The following is an 18614-nucleotide window of genomic DNA, read 5'->3' as shown; positions in this document are numbered from 1 at the left end:
CCAGGCCCGGTGACTCAGCCCGGCGGGTTCGGGACCCGGCTGTCCCCAGGCCCGGTGCCTCAGCCCGGCCCGTTCGGGACCCGGCTGTCCCCAGGCCCGGTGCCTCAGCCCGGCCGGTTCAGGGCCGCCAGGCCCCGGCTGCCCGGGCCGTGCTGTGCCATGCCGACCCGCCCGCACTCACTTCTTCATGATGTCGATCTCGTGGCACCAGCGGTCCTTGTTCTTGACGCTGAGCTCCAGCCGGCAGGACTTGATGGCCACGCGGGCGCCCGAGTCCTGCGGGACACAGCGCCGTCAGCCGCCCCGGCCCGGCCCGGCCGGGCCCTCCCCGCCGCCCGGCCCCGCTCCCCTCCGCGCCGCCCCACCTGGTGCTGGTAGAGGCAGACGTTGCCGAAGCCGCCGGTGCCCAAGCGGTCGCGCATCTCCCAGGGCCCACAGCTGCCCGCCGGCTGCCCCCGCAGCGCCGCCCCGCCGGGGGCCCGCTCCGCGCCGCCGCCGGGCCCGTGGGGGGCGCCCCGCTCCATCGCGCCGCAGCCACTCGGCGCCACCGGCACTCCGCCTTTATTGTCGCGTCACGGCGCGCGCGCCCGCCCGCCCGCCAATAGCCGCCCGTCCGCCGCCGCCGTCAGGTCCGGAGGGCGAAGTCGAAAGGCTGGAAGTCGCGGCGGAAGGCGCGGGCCTGCGCCACCTCCTCCGCCCGCTCTGCCGCGCACCGCCGCCAGTCGGCCCGCTGCGGCAGCGCCAGCAGCGCTTCGCTCGCCAGCACCTCCCTGCAAGCACAGCCAGCGTCACCGCCGACGTCACGCGCCAGGCGTGCCGTCGGCGCCGCGCCCCGCCGGGCCGGGGTGGAGGGAGGGGGGGGGGGGAAAGCACCCACCTGCCGAAGTGCAGCGGGAAGCGGCCGCGGATGCGGTGGAAGAGCTTCTCTCCCGTGTCCAGCTCCACGTAAAAGTAGGGCGTCCCCGGCTGCGCCACCTGCGGGTGGAGAGGCGGCGGGAGGGAGGCGGCTGCGGGCCCGGCGCCCCACCACTCCCGCCGGCCCGGCCTGGCCCGCCAGGCCGGAGCACAGCCTCTAGCACAGAGCAGACCTGTCCTAACCGGAGAGGCGTTTCCGTAGAGGCAAAACAGACCGGCCGACCCAGAGACACCAAACTGCATCAGTGGCTGACGTCAGACTGTAACTTCCAAGGGAGGAGGAAGTAATGGACTGCTTTCTGCTGGGATCATCAGTCAAGGACACATACAGGGCCCTACTATATCGCTTTTTGTGGTTTAATTCTGCAGTTACCACTGCATAGCCATTTAAAGAGAGCCAGGCAGTTCTGATCATTTCTTAAACTGTGCTAAGCCATCCCATACCAATACAGCACATTTTTAGAGGAAGAGGAGCATGTGAAGAGACTACATTCACATTTCCCGGATGAGAAATTGGCCGCTAAGCTTGCCAATGTGGGTATCAATAGCTGCAATGGCTTAGGGAGAGACAAGCGTGCACACGTGCTATTCCTGGCTCCTGCTGCAGATCAGGTCTCCCTGTGACCGCTGAGTGAAAACAAAAAACCCCCATGTCACTCATGACTCTGTATTTCTCTGATATAACAGGAAGACTTCTTTCAAATTCTTACCCAAGGGAACCTAAAACTACCTGATGTCCAGTGGCACTGAAAGGGGGTTGGTGTTTGGTATTAGACGGAATGAATTCAGCAAGCCCTACACACAGCTGGCAAAATTTTCAGATAAGCAATGAACCTGTTGTTCACGGGAACTTCACCGAATACACCTGGCACCTCTGCAAATCAAGTCTACAACGGTCTGCCTCCAACAGCTTAACCCTGCTACACAAAGTGACCTCAGAGGGAAACGCTGCCCAGACAGGACAGAGGGAAAGTAACAGGTGAAAGCTTGTCTCATACTTGCATGATATCCGAGTGCTCTGGGATCTCTAATAATTCAATCTGTTGTTCCTGTGCCTGTGCAATAAAGGACTCTTTAATGTCTTCGGAAGTACAGTGGTCCAATGGGATGGGAATCACCTGGAGAGGGAGGACAACATTTCCGTAAAAAGAAGAAAAGAGAAAACAAACCACTGGCAGAAAGCAACCAATGCATCACTGGAGCTGGTATGCTCCTCAGTACTGCTCAGCATCATCAAACAAGACAGGTGAGCACCTATCTGTACAGGCTTAAACTTATGAGATTTCTTCTGTAGGAGCTGAACAAAAAGCTGAAAACTAAAAGCTTGAATAAGTTGTCAGCACAGCCTTCTCCTTTCTGATCTCTGTGGTGGTTTAAGGCCGCTCTGATACAGTTACAGATCTGCCAAATACAGAAACCACCACAATAAACACCTAAATGACTGACACACAAGAACCAAAAAAAAAAAAAAAAAAAAAAAAAAAAAAAAAAAAAAATCAAATCAAAGGGCTAGTACTGGTAGACAATGACCAGAATTCTGCATGTATTTTCAGATATTCAGCCTACTTCAGTTACAAATGTGAGCACCACGTGCCCGTGTGAGCCAAATCAGAGCCAGAGCAAGGTCTTGCAACTTATCTGAAAACCTTGTGGGCTTTTTAGTCAGTTCCATGCAGGGAAAAGTTCGCCTCACCCATTCAACACAACCAATGCTGTGCTGCTGTAACAGGAAGAATTAAAGGACTCTGGCAGAACGAGCACACCAGTTTTATTTTTGCTCTGGCTCTATCTGTGGGTAGGACGACTTCTCTCCATACTCTGGGAAGGCACAGAATAAAGAGGGAAATTTGAAGGTAGGCTTTCTCTTTCAATTCATTTGCAGGTAAGTGCAAGTTCATGTTCTCCCAGGGTGACACTAAAAACCATACCTGTAACTGCAGATGCTGACTCCTGTAGTTTCTTTCAAATAGGACATATCTCTTCCCCTTGCTTCTGAAAAATTCCTTTAGGGCAGACTTGTACTTGGTCACTTCTTCCACCACCTCTGAAGACAAGTCAAGCACTGACTGATAGTGCCCAATAGGCAAAATCAAGACATGATCAGGTAACAAGCCACCTTTGGCCAGGGCAAGATAGCACTAGAGTAAAACAATACACACCAGTTACTCACTGCAAGCAACACTTACTTACCATGCTGTGGAAATTTACTCTCTGACTGCACTCTGAGTATGCCCCAGCCTAGCAATTCTGCTTCAGGAACAGGAAAGTCTTCTCTTCTATGTCACTTATTAGGGATTGTTTATTAGCAATTTATTAATTACTAGAGGAACGAGAAAGAGAGAGACACTGCTAAAGGAAAAAAAAAAAATCATCTTTTGAATGCCTTGTCTGCAGGCAAGCAGCTGAGTGAACTTCACTGCTGTGGCTAGAATTTCTCACTATGACAAGAAAATCCACTTCAAAATTGTTAACAGCTTTTAAAGTAAGCCCGTGGACAAACCTGTCCATGTAGCAGTTTGAAGTGGATTATGCTATACAGGAGCAATACCTTTAAGCAAAGTGAATATACCAATGATGGAATTAACGTGTACTTCAAGATGTCAACTTTAAAGCTATCTTCTGTTTAATCTATATACAACAAAAACTGGAAGCAATCATCCTAGGGAGATCTGGCATAACTGCAGACAGACATAACATCCTGCTGCCAAAGCAGGTTCCAGTTTACACTGAGTTCACGCTGGAAAAGTTCTCCCAGATGGTAAAATAAGCACACCATGAGGGTGGGCACAGCAAAAAGTGTTCTGGCACCGTAATCCAGCTCTGTTGCCACAGCAAAACTGGGCCATGCTTTATTTTTTAAAAGTCTTTATCTATATACTTGCGTCTTTTGTAGGGGAGATGTGAAGAAACTGAAAGCAAAACCAAGAGTCAGCTTCAAATAAAGTTTGTTGGGTTTTTTTAAGATTTAAAATTATTACCGTGTCTTAGCACAATTCTGCTGTCACGTAGCACAGAATGTGCTATGCGTACTTACATGCGTGCCAATACTAACAACCAAGTGCTTCTCAACTTCTGGGCTGGCGAGGCAGAACCAGCAGGGCCCCGTGGGCTGCGCTTCATTGGGAGAGGAAAGAGAAACAAGTGTTAGGCACGATGTTTATTTGTCAGAACAAGGAACGCAACAAGAGCTGGAAGAGCTATTCTTTTCCAGTCACCCCTCCCCATTGATAAAGTGCTGAAGATGTCAGAAGGACACAGCTCCTGGAAGCAGATCTGGTCAGAGATGGTGCTGGGAAATTCCAGCAAGAGAGAGGAGTGGTGGCAGTCACACCCTTGCTGACTGCCATTCTTATCGAGGGTTCTAATTTAATGGAAAAGCATTAATTCCAGGAATTTAGTGATTAACAGCTCACTAATAAGAAAGCACCAGCAAATTTAAACAAAAAAAATCAAAATGAGGTAAAATTACTACACAGGTACAGACAAGGACAGACGCTAACAAACACACTAGTCAGTTCTGGTCTATTCATCACACTCAAAACACCTGGATTCACAGACAAATTGTGATACCTGAGCTGACCTTTAATATAAGTTGATGGCATTGATAAGCTAAGCCTCTCCTTAGGGTCAAAAACTATATTCACATCCCCTGCAGGCTGCATACCAGAATAGACAGGCAGCTTTGCAAATGCAATAAACATGACGAGGCTCTCCCAAGAACTGCAGGAAACCGAGCATCCAATTCTGGGGTTAATTTGTGAGCAAAACAGTGTAAGAAGGCTCTCTTCTCATGACATCAAACTCCAGAAGATTTTGGAAGTTATATGAATACGCACAATGGCACACTGTGTCCTACAGAAGTGATGGGGGGAAACAAGAAAACCCACACACATTCTTTCACCAAAACTGACTGCCATTACAGCCAGTTGTGCCTCTGCGGGCACGTATAGAGCAATGACACTGTACTCATTTTAGCACAAAGTAATTTAGTCTGTAGAACTGTGACGTACAAAGGGTTTGGAAATCTAATGAATAAAAACTGAACAACTTAGTCTCATGTAACAAAGGCAACCAGGCTTACCTACCAGAGGCATTTTTCAAGAATGTCTTCTTACCCACTGGCAGTGGGAATAGCTTTCACAGAAACAAAAGGGGAGGCTGACACCTACATTTGCATTTTAAGCACAAATTTCTTTGTAACCGAGACCAACATTCCTGAACATACATGCTTGCAATAACACTGTCACTCAGAAGTCACGATCCTTAAAGATTTCATTTCAATTTCTTCAAGTCAGACAAACTCTCATGAGATTTACAGCACGGAAATACATAGGTAATAGAAGCAGGCTTCCTCCCTTCCCAGTTCATTAATACTTCATGAGCTCACAGCACAGAACAACTGAAGTGGTGTTTCATGAAGTCATCAGCACCATGATCCAGTCTCTTGCAGTCTCTCTGAATGGAAACATACTGCTGTGTGAAACTGCCTGTTGTCAGGTTCAGAGACCAGTCTGGTTCAGAGGGTAAATGGCATCAGCCCAACCACAACCACCACAGATCCAATTAGCTTTTAAACTATGCTTTTGACTTCTCTTTCACCCATTGATTGTCAGGTTTGTAGGAAACAAGGGCCCCTTCATTCCTCTGTATTCCCACAGCATCTAGTGTAATGGCAGAGCACAGTGGCAAGCTGACATATACAGCTCAATGGCTTGAGAAAAACCAAGAGTGAGATGGTCCAATGCCTCAAGGGAAGAGCTCAGGAAAAAAGTATCTGCATACTTACGGGGTTTTTTGGCTTGCTTAGGTTGGGAGTTCCCTCTCTCTTTCCCATCTGAGGGACGTTTCTTTCCCTGATGCTTGTTCAAATCAAAGAAAAACTGACAAGCTTGTTCTTCCTGTTTAGAAAATGAAAACCGAAGCCCATTGTAACTGCATCACAGTCACAGTATGTACAAGAATTTGCTTTTTCCTGAAAAGGTCTGTAACCACCTTCAAAAAGCATCAACAGTGAAAGCATCAATATCCTTGAACAGAATGAACTGAGCTCTCCCAGTAATGCAGCAAACTTTGCCTGTCTGGATACACAGCCTCAGCCAGGGAAAAGGTTCTGGGAGAGCTGCCCCAAATTGCTACGTTCTCCTATTTAGCCTTATGCTGAACATTCATGCTTGATTTTATGGATTATTCAGATCTTTTTCACCTGACAACCAGTGCCAAAATAATGTCTGTCTTTCTTAGAGATGGTAGCCTCTCAACAGTCTCACGCAGAGGCTGAAACCATTTGACTAAGTTGTCACGTACAGCAAAACCCCATTAGAAGGCTTTAACGCTGCAGAGGAAAGCACTTTGGAACAGGACAGCAAAGAGCAGGGCTGCTCACGCCAGCTTAGCTTGGCTGCCACACAGGAGCACAACTGCATTCTAAAATCCAACCCATGCTGGAAGAACTGGCATGTACAGCAGAAGCATTTTTCCCAGTAAACTTAAGTTTTCATGCCTGTCTTCAGTTGGATATTGAAGCTCAAATGTACAAGAATTTTTGCTTCCATCAAGCCTTATTGCCAGGGGTTGAACAGCCAGCAAATCTCAGCTGGGAGGCTGGGTATCTGGTGTCCCAGATCAGGAGGTGTCTGTCACCCTCGTGCCCACCCATGCTGTCACGTGGAAGGAGCTAGCCCTTCACTCTGTGTGCATGCACCAGGGAGAAAGGCTGCAGAGCAGTGCTTGCACTTCCTACCTGACACACTGTTCCAGCAAAGCCCAAGTCAAGCCTAACTTCAGGCTGAGTATTTTTCCCCACTGCCAATGATTTCCCAATTTGGTTTCTCTACATTATGTTAAGATACACAGGCATATCTATTCACATGTCCACATTAGCAGAGTATCCCACAATGCTTAGAGGGCAAAGCATGCTCTGCACAAAGAAATAATCTGTCTGTCTACACAGATAAACACAGTCCACGTGTCTGATGAACAAATTACAAAGCTGGGCATTTCAAAGCTTCTGACACCAATTGCTGAGTGTTCAGGCCACAGGAAGGAAGGCTTCTGCCCTCAGGTGGCAAGCAATTCCAATTACCAATGGAGTTGGTAACTTAGGACATTTGAGGAAAAAAACCAGTACCCAACACCTAGCTCACCAGCATTGAGGAATACAGTGGAAATGCAACATTAAAGAAAGTAGCACCTGAGTAGCCAGCAGTCTAAGGGAGGAAACTGAGGGCCAACTGCAAAGGACTAGTTTGTAGTCTACAGGCTTAGAAAGAATAAGACCATGCATGCTGAGGTACCCATAGGGGACAGTCCTGACAAGCAAGCAGATCTAACTACAGCATCACCATGCATACCTGCAGGAAGAATCATAGAATGGTTTGGGGTGGAAGGGACCTTCAAAGGTCATCTACTCCAACCCCCCTTGCAATAAGCAGGGACATCTTCAACTCGATCAGGTTGCTCAGAGCCCCGTCCAACCTGATCTGGAATGTTTCCAGGGATGGGACATCTACCACCTCTCTGGGCAACCTGGGCCAGGGTTTCAGCACCTTCATTGTGAAAAATTTCTTCCTTATATCTAGTCTAAATCTGCCCTCTTTTAAGTTTAAAACTGTCACCCCTTGTCCTATTGCAACAGGCCCTGCTAAAAAGTCTGTCCCCATCTTTCCTACAAGCCCCCTTTCAGTACTGGCAGGCTGCAATAAGGTCTCCCCGGAGCCTTCTCTGCTCCAGGCTGAGCCCCCCCAGCTCTCCCAGCCTGTCCTCCCAGCAGAGCTGTTCCAGCCCTCGGAGCATTGCTGTGGCCTCCTCTGGCCCAGCTCCAACAGGTCTGTGTCTTCACTGTGCTGAGGGCTCCAGAGCTGGACGCAGCCCTGCAGGGTTGGTTTCACCAGAGCATGGCAGAGGGGCAGAATCCCCTCCCTCGCCCTGCTGGCCACGCGGCTTTGGGTGCAGCCCAGGATACAGTTGGCTTAAGACGGCACAAACTGTAACAAACTCCCATGTGTTGCATGCAATACAATTTGGTTGGTGTAAATAGTTTACACAGAACCCTGAAGTGTTTTGAACAGAAATATTCCAAGATTAAAGCCAAACAGTGTTCTAAGCTCCTTGAACAGAGAGAGTGAAACCAGAGTGCACACATAATGGACAATGCAATGGTACCTCTGCACACAGGGGTGCTTTGGTCTTCTGTGCCTCCTTCTGCGATTTTCGGTACGGATTTTCAGTGACGTCCTGTGGCTGTTTCACCAGCTCTGCAGGGTCCATCAAGCTCATCGGCACAATACTGAAGGCATAGAGATACTAGAACAAAAACAGACAGCTCAAATGCAAGAAGCTTTTGCCATGACTGCAACTCTGAAGAGGTCAGCTATGAACTAAGCCATCCTGAAATGGTAACACACAACTTAGCACTGCAAGAACTCAGCAAATCAGTGTTCAAGCTAAGGCAGCACATGAAAAACACTCCCTGTGCCAGTCTCCCACCCAGTGCAACCAAGAGTTAACGGAGTGCTTGCAAGTGGCTCACTCCTTTCACTTTAAAGAAAGATCTTTTTGAAAAGCAAGTGTGTCCTACTTGAAAAAGAAATTATCTTGATGCTTGTCTATTTCCAGGCCTTCTATCTGTCCAGAACTCCTGCACCTCTTTTTGTTACCAGGTCTGGTTCCTATGCCTTCTTAACCACTGGCAACCTGTCCTTCTATACCAATATTCTGTAACTTTCTTACGGGGACAAGAGAAACGGGTTAAAAAACTCAAACAAAACAGCCCCTTCAGTTATTTTCAGTGATTTGCAAGGCCTCCTTGGGAATTTCGCTTCCTTCTTAAAGCAGGTCATGCAAAAAGAAATACGTAAAACAGCTGGGGAAGAGGAAGGAATGGCAGCTTTCTAACCACTTTCCTCTGCAGCTATTTTCACAGCTACATGTCATTTGACTAGGTAGAGAAGACAACGGTGCCTCAGAACACATCTTGTAGCCCTTACCCTTCTGTCGTAATGGGAAAATAGTATCTATTACTCAAGTGAGACAGATCCCTCCACTTCAGTCAAGCTTTTAAGTGATCAACGCTATCTTCTAGCTAGCCAAAGCTGGGCTTACTGCCCTATTACTTGTACTTGAGAAAAGAAGAAAGATCCAAGAAGGTCAGTACCTTTTTCTTGCTTGTATTGCCAACATCAGCAAGTGCAATAAACCTGCTCACGTGCTGTGGGGTCTCCTGTAGCACTATGTGATTTCTGTAAGGAAGCAAAATATGATTGTACTGGCATATACAATATAGAAAAGGACAGTGGGAAAACCATGTGTCCTCCATGAAGCTACTCAGACAGCATGTCAGCTACACACAGGCTTTGGCCAAGAACAAGAAGGCTCAAGGACAGACCCACTGATGAGATCTAGCAGCAAACAGCTGCACAGACATCTCATTGCAGTCCAAATACAGAGATGAGAGGACAATTCACTAGTCTGAAAACAGCTACGCCTTTAAAGTGTTTCCTGTGGAAAGGATAATAATCTTACCCAACATTAACATGACAGCCTTACTTTGTAGGTTGTTCAGACACCTACCTTATGTCACTTAGTCACATTTTCTATGCAAAGTTACAACTGAAGACACCAGTCTCTTCACCAGAGAAGAGCTTTTCCACAATACATTTTCACACATACACCCCTGAATTAGGTTGAATGCTGTTTAAATGTGACTAAGGGCAATTAACTTGGCATGAGATTCACAGCAATGTATTCGGACAAGTGTTGTCAGCAATGGCACAGTTTTCAAGGCAGCAGGAATTATGATAGTAAGATGCATCTGAGAAACAATTTTGACCCTGTGTTGGGGCTGGATGACTTATTATTTTAAAGTTGTCCTCCTGTGTTCTTTAAAAATGGAACTCTTCTTAGAAAACAAATGAGATTTCACATGGTCTTACAAACCTGTAAGGAAGTCTTTCATAATAGGCCTTCTCCAGGGCAGCGAAATGGTACCTTGGTTTGAGAGTTGCAGCTAGATCAGATACTAACTTGGAGCCACGTTTCTTGGTATCTACTTCTCCCTATAAAATACAAATCATGTTGCAGTGAAAAGACACAGTTTTATACAGAACTGCATGCTGGAAATGTAGAGACTGACTATAGTGGTCAACATTCCCTAGAAGTGGGGAAAAAAAAAAAAGTCAAAAGGGCTTGATCTGTCATCGCCAACCAGAGCCTACTCATTCTGTGTACTCAGGGTTTGCATCCACTCATTTCATCAATCCAAGTCTGTCATATTTTCCTTCTCTTGGTCTTGTGAAGCCAGGGCAGGACAGACTGAGTTTGGCAAACACCAACAGATGTCTAAATGTTTAAGACAAGTTTTGACCACATACCCAGAATGACAAAGCTTTAATGCATAAGTCAAGCGAATAGGAAAGCTCTGAGGTTTCCTTAGGAAGCATAATTTTATCCCACTCTCACCCCTGAGAAATCAGAGCAAAACAAAACACAACCAAAGAGCAGACTTCAAACCATTTCCGTGGGTGAAGGCTCTTCTTGTGCTGTCTTTTCCCCATTAGCCTTAGACTGAGAAGTGAAGTAGGAAAGGAAAAGGGCAAGGGAAGAGAGAAGTTCAGAAACAGACTATGTCTGTTACCTGTAACTTGTTATCTTTGGTAAAAGCACGGGATAACGAGACTCTGACCTGGCAGGCATCCGTCACAGCCTTTCATTGCAGCATCTCGACAGGCACTAACCCACCCTCAAGAAAGCAGTTTTCCTCTCTGCTTCTTCCTGCTGCCCTTGCAGCAGGCATGGCAGTGGGCTGGCTGCTTCCAGCCTCACTGAAAATGGACAGAGCTACGAAGCATCTCAGGAAAAGGAAACCCACAGAATTCTCCAGGGAGTCAATCCTCATCCATGCAATTTAGCTCCTCACACTTTTGCTGAAAGGGAAACCTTCAGATGACAAAGAGCAGGAGAACTAATTTTTCATTCCTCAAACTTCCTGCTTTATTTGAGTGATGGGATTTCAGGGTCTCAGTGCACAAGGAAATCTCCAAGACTTAACGACTGAAATCCTCTAGTGATAAAGTGCACACTCCAACAAGATGCATATTTGAATATAATCACTATTAATATACACCCCTGTTAATTCAAGTGAGTACATTCTCAGAAAATTCATGCTGAGGGAAGCCAAGTGTGGAATGATAGACTGAACTACTACAGAGAATCCCCACGGAAATTTCAAGACCCGCGTTTTCTTTTTAAGCCATAACATCCCTACAACTTGTTTCTCTCCAACTCCCTAGGCTAGTGGGCTTGTTTTTTCGTGGGGGGGAAGATGAGAGGAGGTTCTTTATGCTTTTAGACTGAGGATTGTATCTCTTTTTGGATGCTGGAAGATACTGAGAGGAAGCAAAAAGTGTACTTTTGCCCTGGTATGCAGCCTTGGTCTCCAGGAAGGTTTCAGATCACCTGAACTTACGATTGGAAAGTCACTTCTGCTGAGGAACATTAACAACAGAAAACTGGACACAAATGAAACAACTTCAAAATCCAGACAGAGGAAGAACCATACCATTTAGTACAGCTGACTGATAGTTACCAAAATGCTTAAAAGAGGTTTGAAGGGGGGAGAAAGAATGACTTAATGTCAAGTCACATTGAAGATGCTTAAAGCATAGCATTCCATATCAGAGACTAGCAGCATCATTCCACAGCAACTGCAACCAACTGAATTCAGGGCCGTATTTGTGATGAGATGAAAGCCATTGACTGATTTTTCAGGCAGGGACAGATAAAACACCCTGAAATTTCACAAATCCCCCTCCCCATTGGTCCTTCTTCTTGGAAGAACCAGAACATCCACTGTTTTTTACTCTTGGATTTCCTTGAGATGGACCAATAGCCCAAATTGCCGCAGCAAGCAGAAAGACAATCCTTTGTTAAATCCATCTGGAAACCATTCCAGCAGAAAACAGAACACTTACCGCACTGTTGGCAAAAGTCACCACATCTCTGGGCCAGGGGGATGTCAGCAATATATCCACACCTTTGAAGTTTGGGGTTGATAACAAAGATGTTTTTAATTCTGCCACGTCCTTGGCGCTAAAACTGTAGGCAGGAGCTGGCTCATCCTGGGACTCAGTACCACTCAGGTATGCAATCTGCAGTCCAGAAGTACCACTGTAAAGACCTCGACGGCCTGCATTAGTACACAGGCACGCACTTGAGATGTAGACACTGCAAGTAATCTCTTAGTTGCATCACAGACAGAGAATCAAATGCATTAGTCCTGCATTACTTCTGCTGAAATGGTCCTTACAGACAGCTCATTTTCTGTGCCCATTATTTGTGTAAGGACAGGTTTTAGTGCAGTGGCTTGAACTCTGCCTACAGTGAAAGAGCTGTTCAGACAATCTCCAGTCTTCTCTCCTCACTGCCATCGTGCTTCCCAAAAATCAATCCATATCAAAAGCTCAGTATGAAGGCTGAGTAAAAAAAGCCAACTGCAAGTGCCTTTACTTGTTAAGTTTTTTGTCAGGTGGCATTCGACAAAGAAACTAATTTTTCCTTTTAACTTTGCTACAGCTTCATTACCTTTAAAGATGACACTTCTTACCTCTCCTACTCCAGCACAGCTCAGAGCATAGCAAAATCATAGTTCAAGTAGGAAACCTTCCCCATACAAAGATGGGTGCATTATGGGAATACGATATTCTCAAAGAACAGGCTCTTTCAACCACTCTTCCTTTTGGTTAGCAAGTTCAGTCTTAGAAAACAACAAAAAAGCAGGGTTCTCTTTCGCATTTTACAATAGCAAATTGTATCAGCCTTTCAACATAGAGTTCAACTCCAGACTGAACCCCAGAATAAGAAATGCCACTTTAAAATTTCCAGAAAAAGGAAAGGCTTTGAAGCGGGAAGATCAGAAAACGTTCAGGAAAGCACCACCGGGCAAATGCACATCCCTTATCACAAACCACCTTACCTAAATAAGTGATATTCTCAGCTAATTCGCTGCCACTGATGTCTGGAAAATAGCTCACGGTCTCTTGGTCATTAGCGCCAAGCACGTAGGTTGGAATTGGAGCTGAGGAAGGAAGCCACATGCACTCAGTCTGTTTTAATTGAAGTACATTAGCACAAGTTCAGTCCACATTTACTAGCAATCGCAGCAGGTCCCATCCATTCCTAGAGACCCCAACACCACTCCTTTGCAGTGTGCCAATGAGCAATAAGCACAGAACAGGAAACCTTCCTTCAAAATAAGTCCCCCAAGCCTGCTGTTTCCAGAGATGCATAATAGCACCACCAGAGAACAACCTCTGCTTTTACTACAACTCACTCCACTGCCTACATAAGAAGATCAGCTCCAAAATGATCCAGAGGCCTAAAAACATGGGTCGTCTGTAGGGCAATGCTAAGTAAATATAAGAGCACAGGGACACCTGGTGATTCAGTTTAAGCTGATCTAACTTCATATGGCTATCAAAAACACTGCAAACTACTAATGGTTAAGAGGAAAAGCTAAAGTTCATCAGCTCTTTGATTCACTTGGTTGAAGAACTTGCTGCATGACTTCATCTAGAACTGGTGAATGTAATAGAAAAAGCAATGGTAAGTATCAGTTTTAATTTCTTTATGGCTAGGTAATCAATAAAAATAGATTTCTCCAAACAGCATAAGTGAAATCTTTTCAAGCTATTAAAAGTTAGAAAAAGCAATGACATGTCAGAGACACCTCCTGTATACTTCCTGGCAGACCAGCACAGCAGTAACCTCATCAACAGTTCCCATGGTCAGCAGATCCTAAGTTTTTCACTGAATAAAAACAGCAGTAGTTTCCTATTTAAGAAGGGATAGGAGCAGCAATACAGCAGCTGTTGTTAGACTGTTGCTCCAAGTTCCAGCTCCTGTAGTCAGAAGATACAGGAGATTGCTTTCAATTGCAGAGCAGAGTTTGAAAACCTTATGAATGGCTTAAAACCAAAATTAAGTGACACGAATCTATTTGAATCTATGTGTGTATAGGTGAAGTTATAAGCTACAAATTTTTTAACCGTTCAAAGGGTAAACACAATTCAAGTGAGGATGAGCAAAAAATGCACGGATCCAGGGAAGTCTTTGCTGTTAACACCCACTCACTCTTCTCCCTGCGTGCACAGCAGAGCTTCCTTGGGGAGCGAAGTTTAAACCAGTAGCGATTCTCCTTATATTCTCACAACAACAGGAACACAAGGCAGCACGCCTTGCCATGGTAAGTCCTCAGCCACAAGCAAGCAAACGGGACAGTCCTTGTCCAGATGGCTCACACAGATGCACAAACAAGCAGGGGATAACTGGGGAGTGACGCAGCAGCACAGAGCAACGGGCAAGCAAGAGTCCCAGCTCCTTTCTGGCTTGCCTTACAGCAAGGGTGAGAACAGCACTGAAGAGGAAAGAGGAACACTACAAATGCTCGTGAGGTAGCATCTCCCTTACAAGAGGGTGGTGGAAAGAGGCAGAGAGGTCCACATAGGACTTTTCATACCCATGTCTGGGAAAATGTCTTCAGCACAAGGGCTGCAGCGACTGAGGAGGAATGGGCAAACCCTGCTCCTTTGGAAAGCCTTCTGATCTTCATGGCTGAAGAACAGAGACTCGGCCCGCTAGCACCTCTGCTTTCCTCTTTTTCCTTGGGCCTGAATGCAGGGAGGGGAAGAACAGCACTGCTGCACACTGCAGAGAGGTCTGTGGTGGAAGGGTGAAGGTGGGTGTGAACAGGGAATGACCAGGAATTTCTGTGAGGGAAGCACCAAGAGTGGCCGCAGAAGGGCTACACACTGGCAGGTGTGCTGGGATCCCATGGCCTGCTGACTGAAGCACCGTAAACATCTATGTACAGCTTCTCAGGCTACCCAGGTTGAGAAAATAAGGACTGCCCCACATGGCAGCCTGCAGGCTGAAACTGTAAGGAGGTGAAGTAGGAACAGAATTGGAGCCATAAGACAGCCTGGCAAGGAGACAGGAGACCCTGACACCAATTAGCAGCATCCTGTGTCTCTCCTATGACTGCAAACAGCATTGGCCATATGACCCAGGCACGGGCCTTGATGCCCAAATTGTGGGCAGGCCACTTGGCCACATGCATCTTCATGCTCCCGAGTCCAAGAGCGTGACAGAAATGAGTTTTGTTTTAAAACAAACCCATCTTTCCCTCGTGTGAATTCTCCTACTTGAGTTTAACTGCTTTACCATTACACCGTTGTAACTGTGACTTCTGAATTCAAAAGCACGCTGCAATGAGACAGTGAAGTGGGTCGCAAAATAGTGCAATCACCAGCATCCAGAGTGGCAATGCCTTCCTTACCTTTCTTGGCCCCTGTGCGATACTCTGCCCATTCTGTCTCTGAAGTAGAGCCAAAAAAATTCCCAACGCACAAAAGCATCTAAAAACATCAGATAAAGCGAGAGCTGCCATTTGATCAAAGACACAACACACACAACATTTTTGCTGATATGCTGTATTGTCACAACGCTGTGACATCCGACACCTCAACAGCATTTTGTTTGGTATGGTAAAGAGGCTTCTTTGTTTTTATCTGTGTCTAATATTAAACGCGTAACATTAACAGGCTTAAATGTGACAGAGAGTTACTCTCCTGCACTCTGCCCACAGCTTACAGCTTCTCCCAACACTTGGGTGCTAGACAAGGAGGGCTGATGGGGTGCAAATCTCTTCCACCGGCCCCTTCGTACACAAAGCAGAAAGACGAGGGTCATGGTCACGGCCCCGGCCCCGGCGGGACGCGCGCGGGTCTGGACAGCACCCCCAGCACATCCCCTCCACGCGAAACACACCCAGGAACTTCTGCCGTGTCGCCCTTGGCAGGCTCCTGACCTGAGCCATCCCAAGGCCCCTGCACACCCACAGGACGGGTGCAGAAGCCCCACGCGGAACAGCCCCACTCACCCTCACCCAGTGCCCCGTAGGGAGCGAAGCGGGGCACCCCGCGCCCAGCCCCCGCCAGCTCCCCAGAGCCTTACGTCGAAGCGTCCGCTCTTGCTCTGGATGGCTCGCACCCGCCCGAAGAGTGCCTCCAGCCGCCCCTCAACGTCGCCACACGCCAGCCTGCGGGACACGGCGCGTCGTCAGCGGCACGGCACGGCACGGCACGGCACGGCACGGCACGGCCGCACCGCGCCTCAGCAGCCTCCTCCCCCGCGGCCACCCCGCGCCGCCCGGCCCGGCCCACTCACACGCGCAGCGGCGCAGCCGCCATGGCGACGATGGTCAACCCGGAGAGGTGCCGCCGCGTCTCGAACACCCCGCCGCTTCCGGGTGCGCCGCTCAAAGCGCCCCGCCGCCGCTTCCGGGTGCGCCGCTCAAAGCGCCCCGCCGCCGCTTCCGGGTGCGCCGCTCAAAGCGCCCCGCCGCCGCTTCCGGGTGCGCCGCTCAAAGCGCCCCGCCGCCGCTTCCGGGTGCGCCGCCCACAGCGCCCCGCCGCCGCTTCCGGGTGCGCCGCTCAAAGCGCCCCGCCGCCGCTTCCGGGGAGGACGGCGGTGTCCGGGAGGGAGCGAGGGTGCGCGCCGGCGGCGATCCCTGGGAATGGGGTGGAGCAGCCGACCCTGGAAACGTTTACAAGCACGTGAAGGACCGGGAGGTGAGCGGGAGCGGTCTGCCTGGGTTTACCAAGGGGCAGCTGCGCCTCCCCAGTCGGATTGCCTTCTACAGGGAGGTGACTGCGTGCACCCTCCGCCTGGTGGCAGGTGGTACAAAACGGGGAGGAGTGGCTGAGGCACCAGAGGGTCACGCTGCCTTCCGGAGGGACCTCAGCAGGCTGGAGAACTGGGCTGAGAGGAACCGTGTGAAGTTCAACAATGGGAAGTGCAAAATCCTTCCCCTGGGGAAAAATTACCCCAGGCACCAGGATATGCTGGGGGTTGACTGGCTGGAAAGAGCTCTGCAGAGAAGGTCCTGGGCTTCCTGACTGGCAGCAAATTCAACATAAGATGATATGAGAAAGAAGAGGTTTCTTCTTGACAGAGAATTTTTTTACAGTGAGAACAATAATTCGCTAGAACAACCTCCCCAGGGGTGTGGTGGCGTCCCCATTGCTGGAGGGTTTCAAGAGGCGTCCGGAAGGGTGTGACATAGTCTCATCCAGGCTGCTTTTCCCACGAGAGGTTGGACCAGATGATCTTTGGAGGTCCATTTGGAGGTTCCCCAGGGGAACCTGGACTCCTCTGTCATCTATGAGCCAGTGGAGTAGGTTGACCCCTGCTAACAGCCAAGCACTCACACAGCCACTCACTCACTCCCCTCTTCCCTAGGACAGGTGGAAAACAGGAGGTGGTAAGATGGCTCATGGATCGAGATAAAGACAGTTTAATAGGTGAAGGAAAAACTATGTGCACAAGCAATGCAAAATAAGGCATTTATTCACAGCTTCCCATTGGCAGGCTGGTTAAGCCACTTTCTGGGAAGCAGGGCCTCAGCAGATGCAGCGTAAGGAACACCATCGCCACAAACACCCCTCTGCCCTCCTCCCTTTCTTCAGCTGGTGCTGGAGTAGGCTGGCTCTGACTGCCTACTGGATGCTGTAAGGGAGGGCAGGAAGGTCTGCAGATCCATCTGTGCTCCCTGGCCTGGAGAGGCCCCAGCCATGCAAGCCTTCCCTTCCACGGTACCTAATGGCTCTGTCATCATGACTGCCCCTTGCCAGGCCCTGCCTGGCCGTGGCACCCGGCCCCGGGCCTCTGACTGGTGCGTCGGCCATCGCAGCCATCGCACTCCCAATGCTCTCCAGCGTTATCCGGGGAGAAGCACCGTTGATGAGTCCTGGAGGCAGCAGGCGAGGAGCAAGCAGCCACTGCTGTGGCCACCAAGGAGGAAGCGGCCTGAGCGGAGCAGTACACGGCAGAGCTCCCTAGCCTGGCCCCGGCTCATCACACCCCACCTCTGCTCTGTCTGGACTAGTTGGCCAATGAGTTGGTTATGAATGATTTGATCTCTCCCCATGATGCACCAGCCTCTGCCTGCCTGGATACACAGCCTCAACCAGGGAACACATGCACAGACACGCACACACACCCCCCCAGACACAAGCACAGGCACAGAGACACACTCACAGGCACATGTGCAGAAGCATATGCACTGACACATGCATGCACAGAGACATGCACACACTTGCAGACTCATACAGACGCACTCAGAGACTCATACACACATGGAAACATAAACATGCAGACACTCACACACCAGTGCACACAGACACCCAGAGACATGCACGCTCAGAGACACACACGTACAGACAGACACACCTGCACACACACATGTGCACACACAGATGCACAGGACTCATACACAGGACCCTGGCACGGGTGGTCACACAGCCTGCCACAGCCCCGGCACTGCTGTCACCATCACACACCAGCACTGACAGCCACATCCCCTGCTGTGGGGCTGGCACAGCTAGCAGGTTAGTTGTACAGGGACACACATGCACGACATTCTTAGGATTCGCAAGCGCACACACATTTGGGGATCCCCAGGAACAGACACTCTGTTTGAGGAGTGCGTGTGTATGCATGTAAGGGGGGTGTGGGTCTTATTGCAAGAATGGGGGGTGGGTGGGTACATGGGAGTGTCGGTGTATGTGTGTGCAGGCTGAGTGGCTGTGTGAGGGGTGCATGAGTCTGTGTGTGAATGCAGAGTTTATGGGACTCTGTGTGTGTAT

General features: G+C 48.9%; 2 protein-coding genes across 2 annotated transcripts in view; both read right to left on the bottom strand.

The window, feature by feature from the left end:
- Nucleotides 1–524, bottom strand: part of CHUK (component of inhibitor of nuclear factor kappa B kinase complex) — a gene marked incomplete at both ends in the record, with an annotated part of 31222 nt that extends 30698 nt beyond the window's left edge. The window contains 2 exons of the mRNA XM_082002579.1: nucleotides 182–276; nucleotides 366–524. Of these exons, the coding sequence (XP_081858705.1) occupies nucleotides 182–276; nucleotides 366–524 (254 nt within the window). The remainder of the gene's footprint in view (nucleotides 1–181; nucleotides 277–365) is intronic.
- A 101-nt stretch (nucleotides 525–625) lies between these two features.
- CWF19L1 (CWF19 like cell cycle control factor 1) lies at nucleotides 626–16157 on the bottom strand (the record flags this gene model as incomplete). Its single annotated transcript, XM_082001933.1, has 14 exons — nucleotides 626–770; nucleotides 878–975; nucleotides 1914–2033; nucleotides 2844–3053; nucleotides 3950–4029; nucleotides 5702–5813; nucleotides 8077–8217; nucleotides 9068–9152; nucleotides 9850–9968; nucleotides 11883–12097; nucleotides 12884–12985; nucleotides 15245–15323; nucleotides 15922–16006; nucleotides 16135–16157. The coding sequence occupies 14 exons, from the start codon at nucleotides 16155–16157 to the stop codon at nucleotides 626–628; spliced, it is 1614 nt and encodes a 537-aa protein (XP_081858059.1).
- Between the last annotated feature and the right edge of the window lie 2457 nt (nucleotides 16158–18614).

The sequence above is a fragment of the Phaethon aethereus genome (assembly GCF_964289735.1).
Source record: "Phaethon aethereus genome assembly, chromosome: 7".
Taxonomy (NCBI): domain Eukaryota; kingdom Metazoa; phylum Chordata; class Aves; order Phaethontiformes; family Phaethontidae; genus Phaethon; species Phaethon aethereus.
The sequence above is the reverse complement of the archived record's forward strand: the minus strand, read 5'-3'. Positions and strand labels throughout refer to the sequence as shown.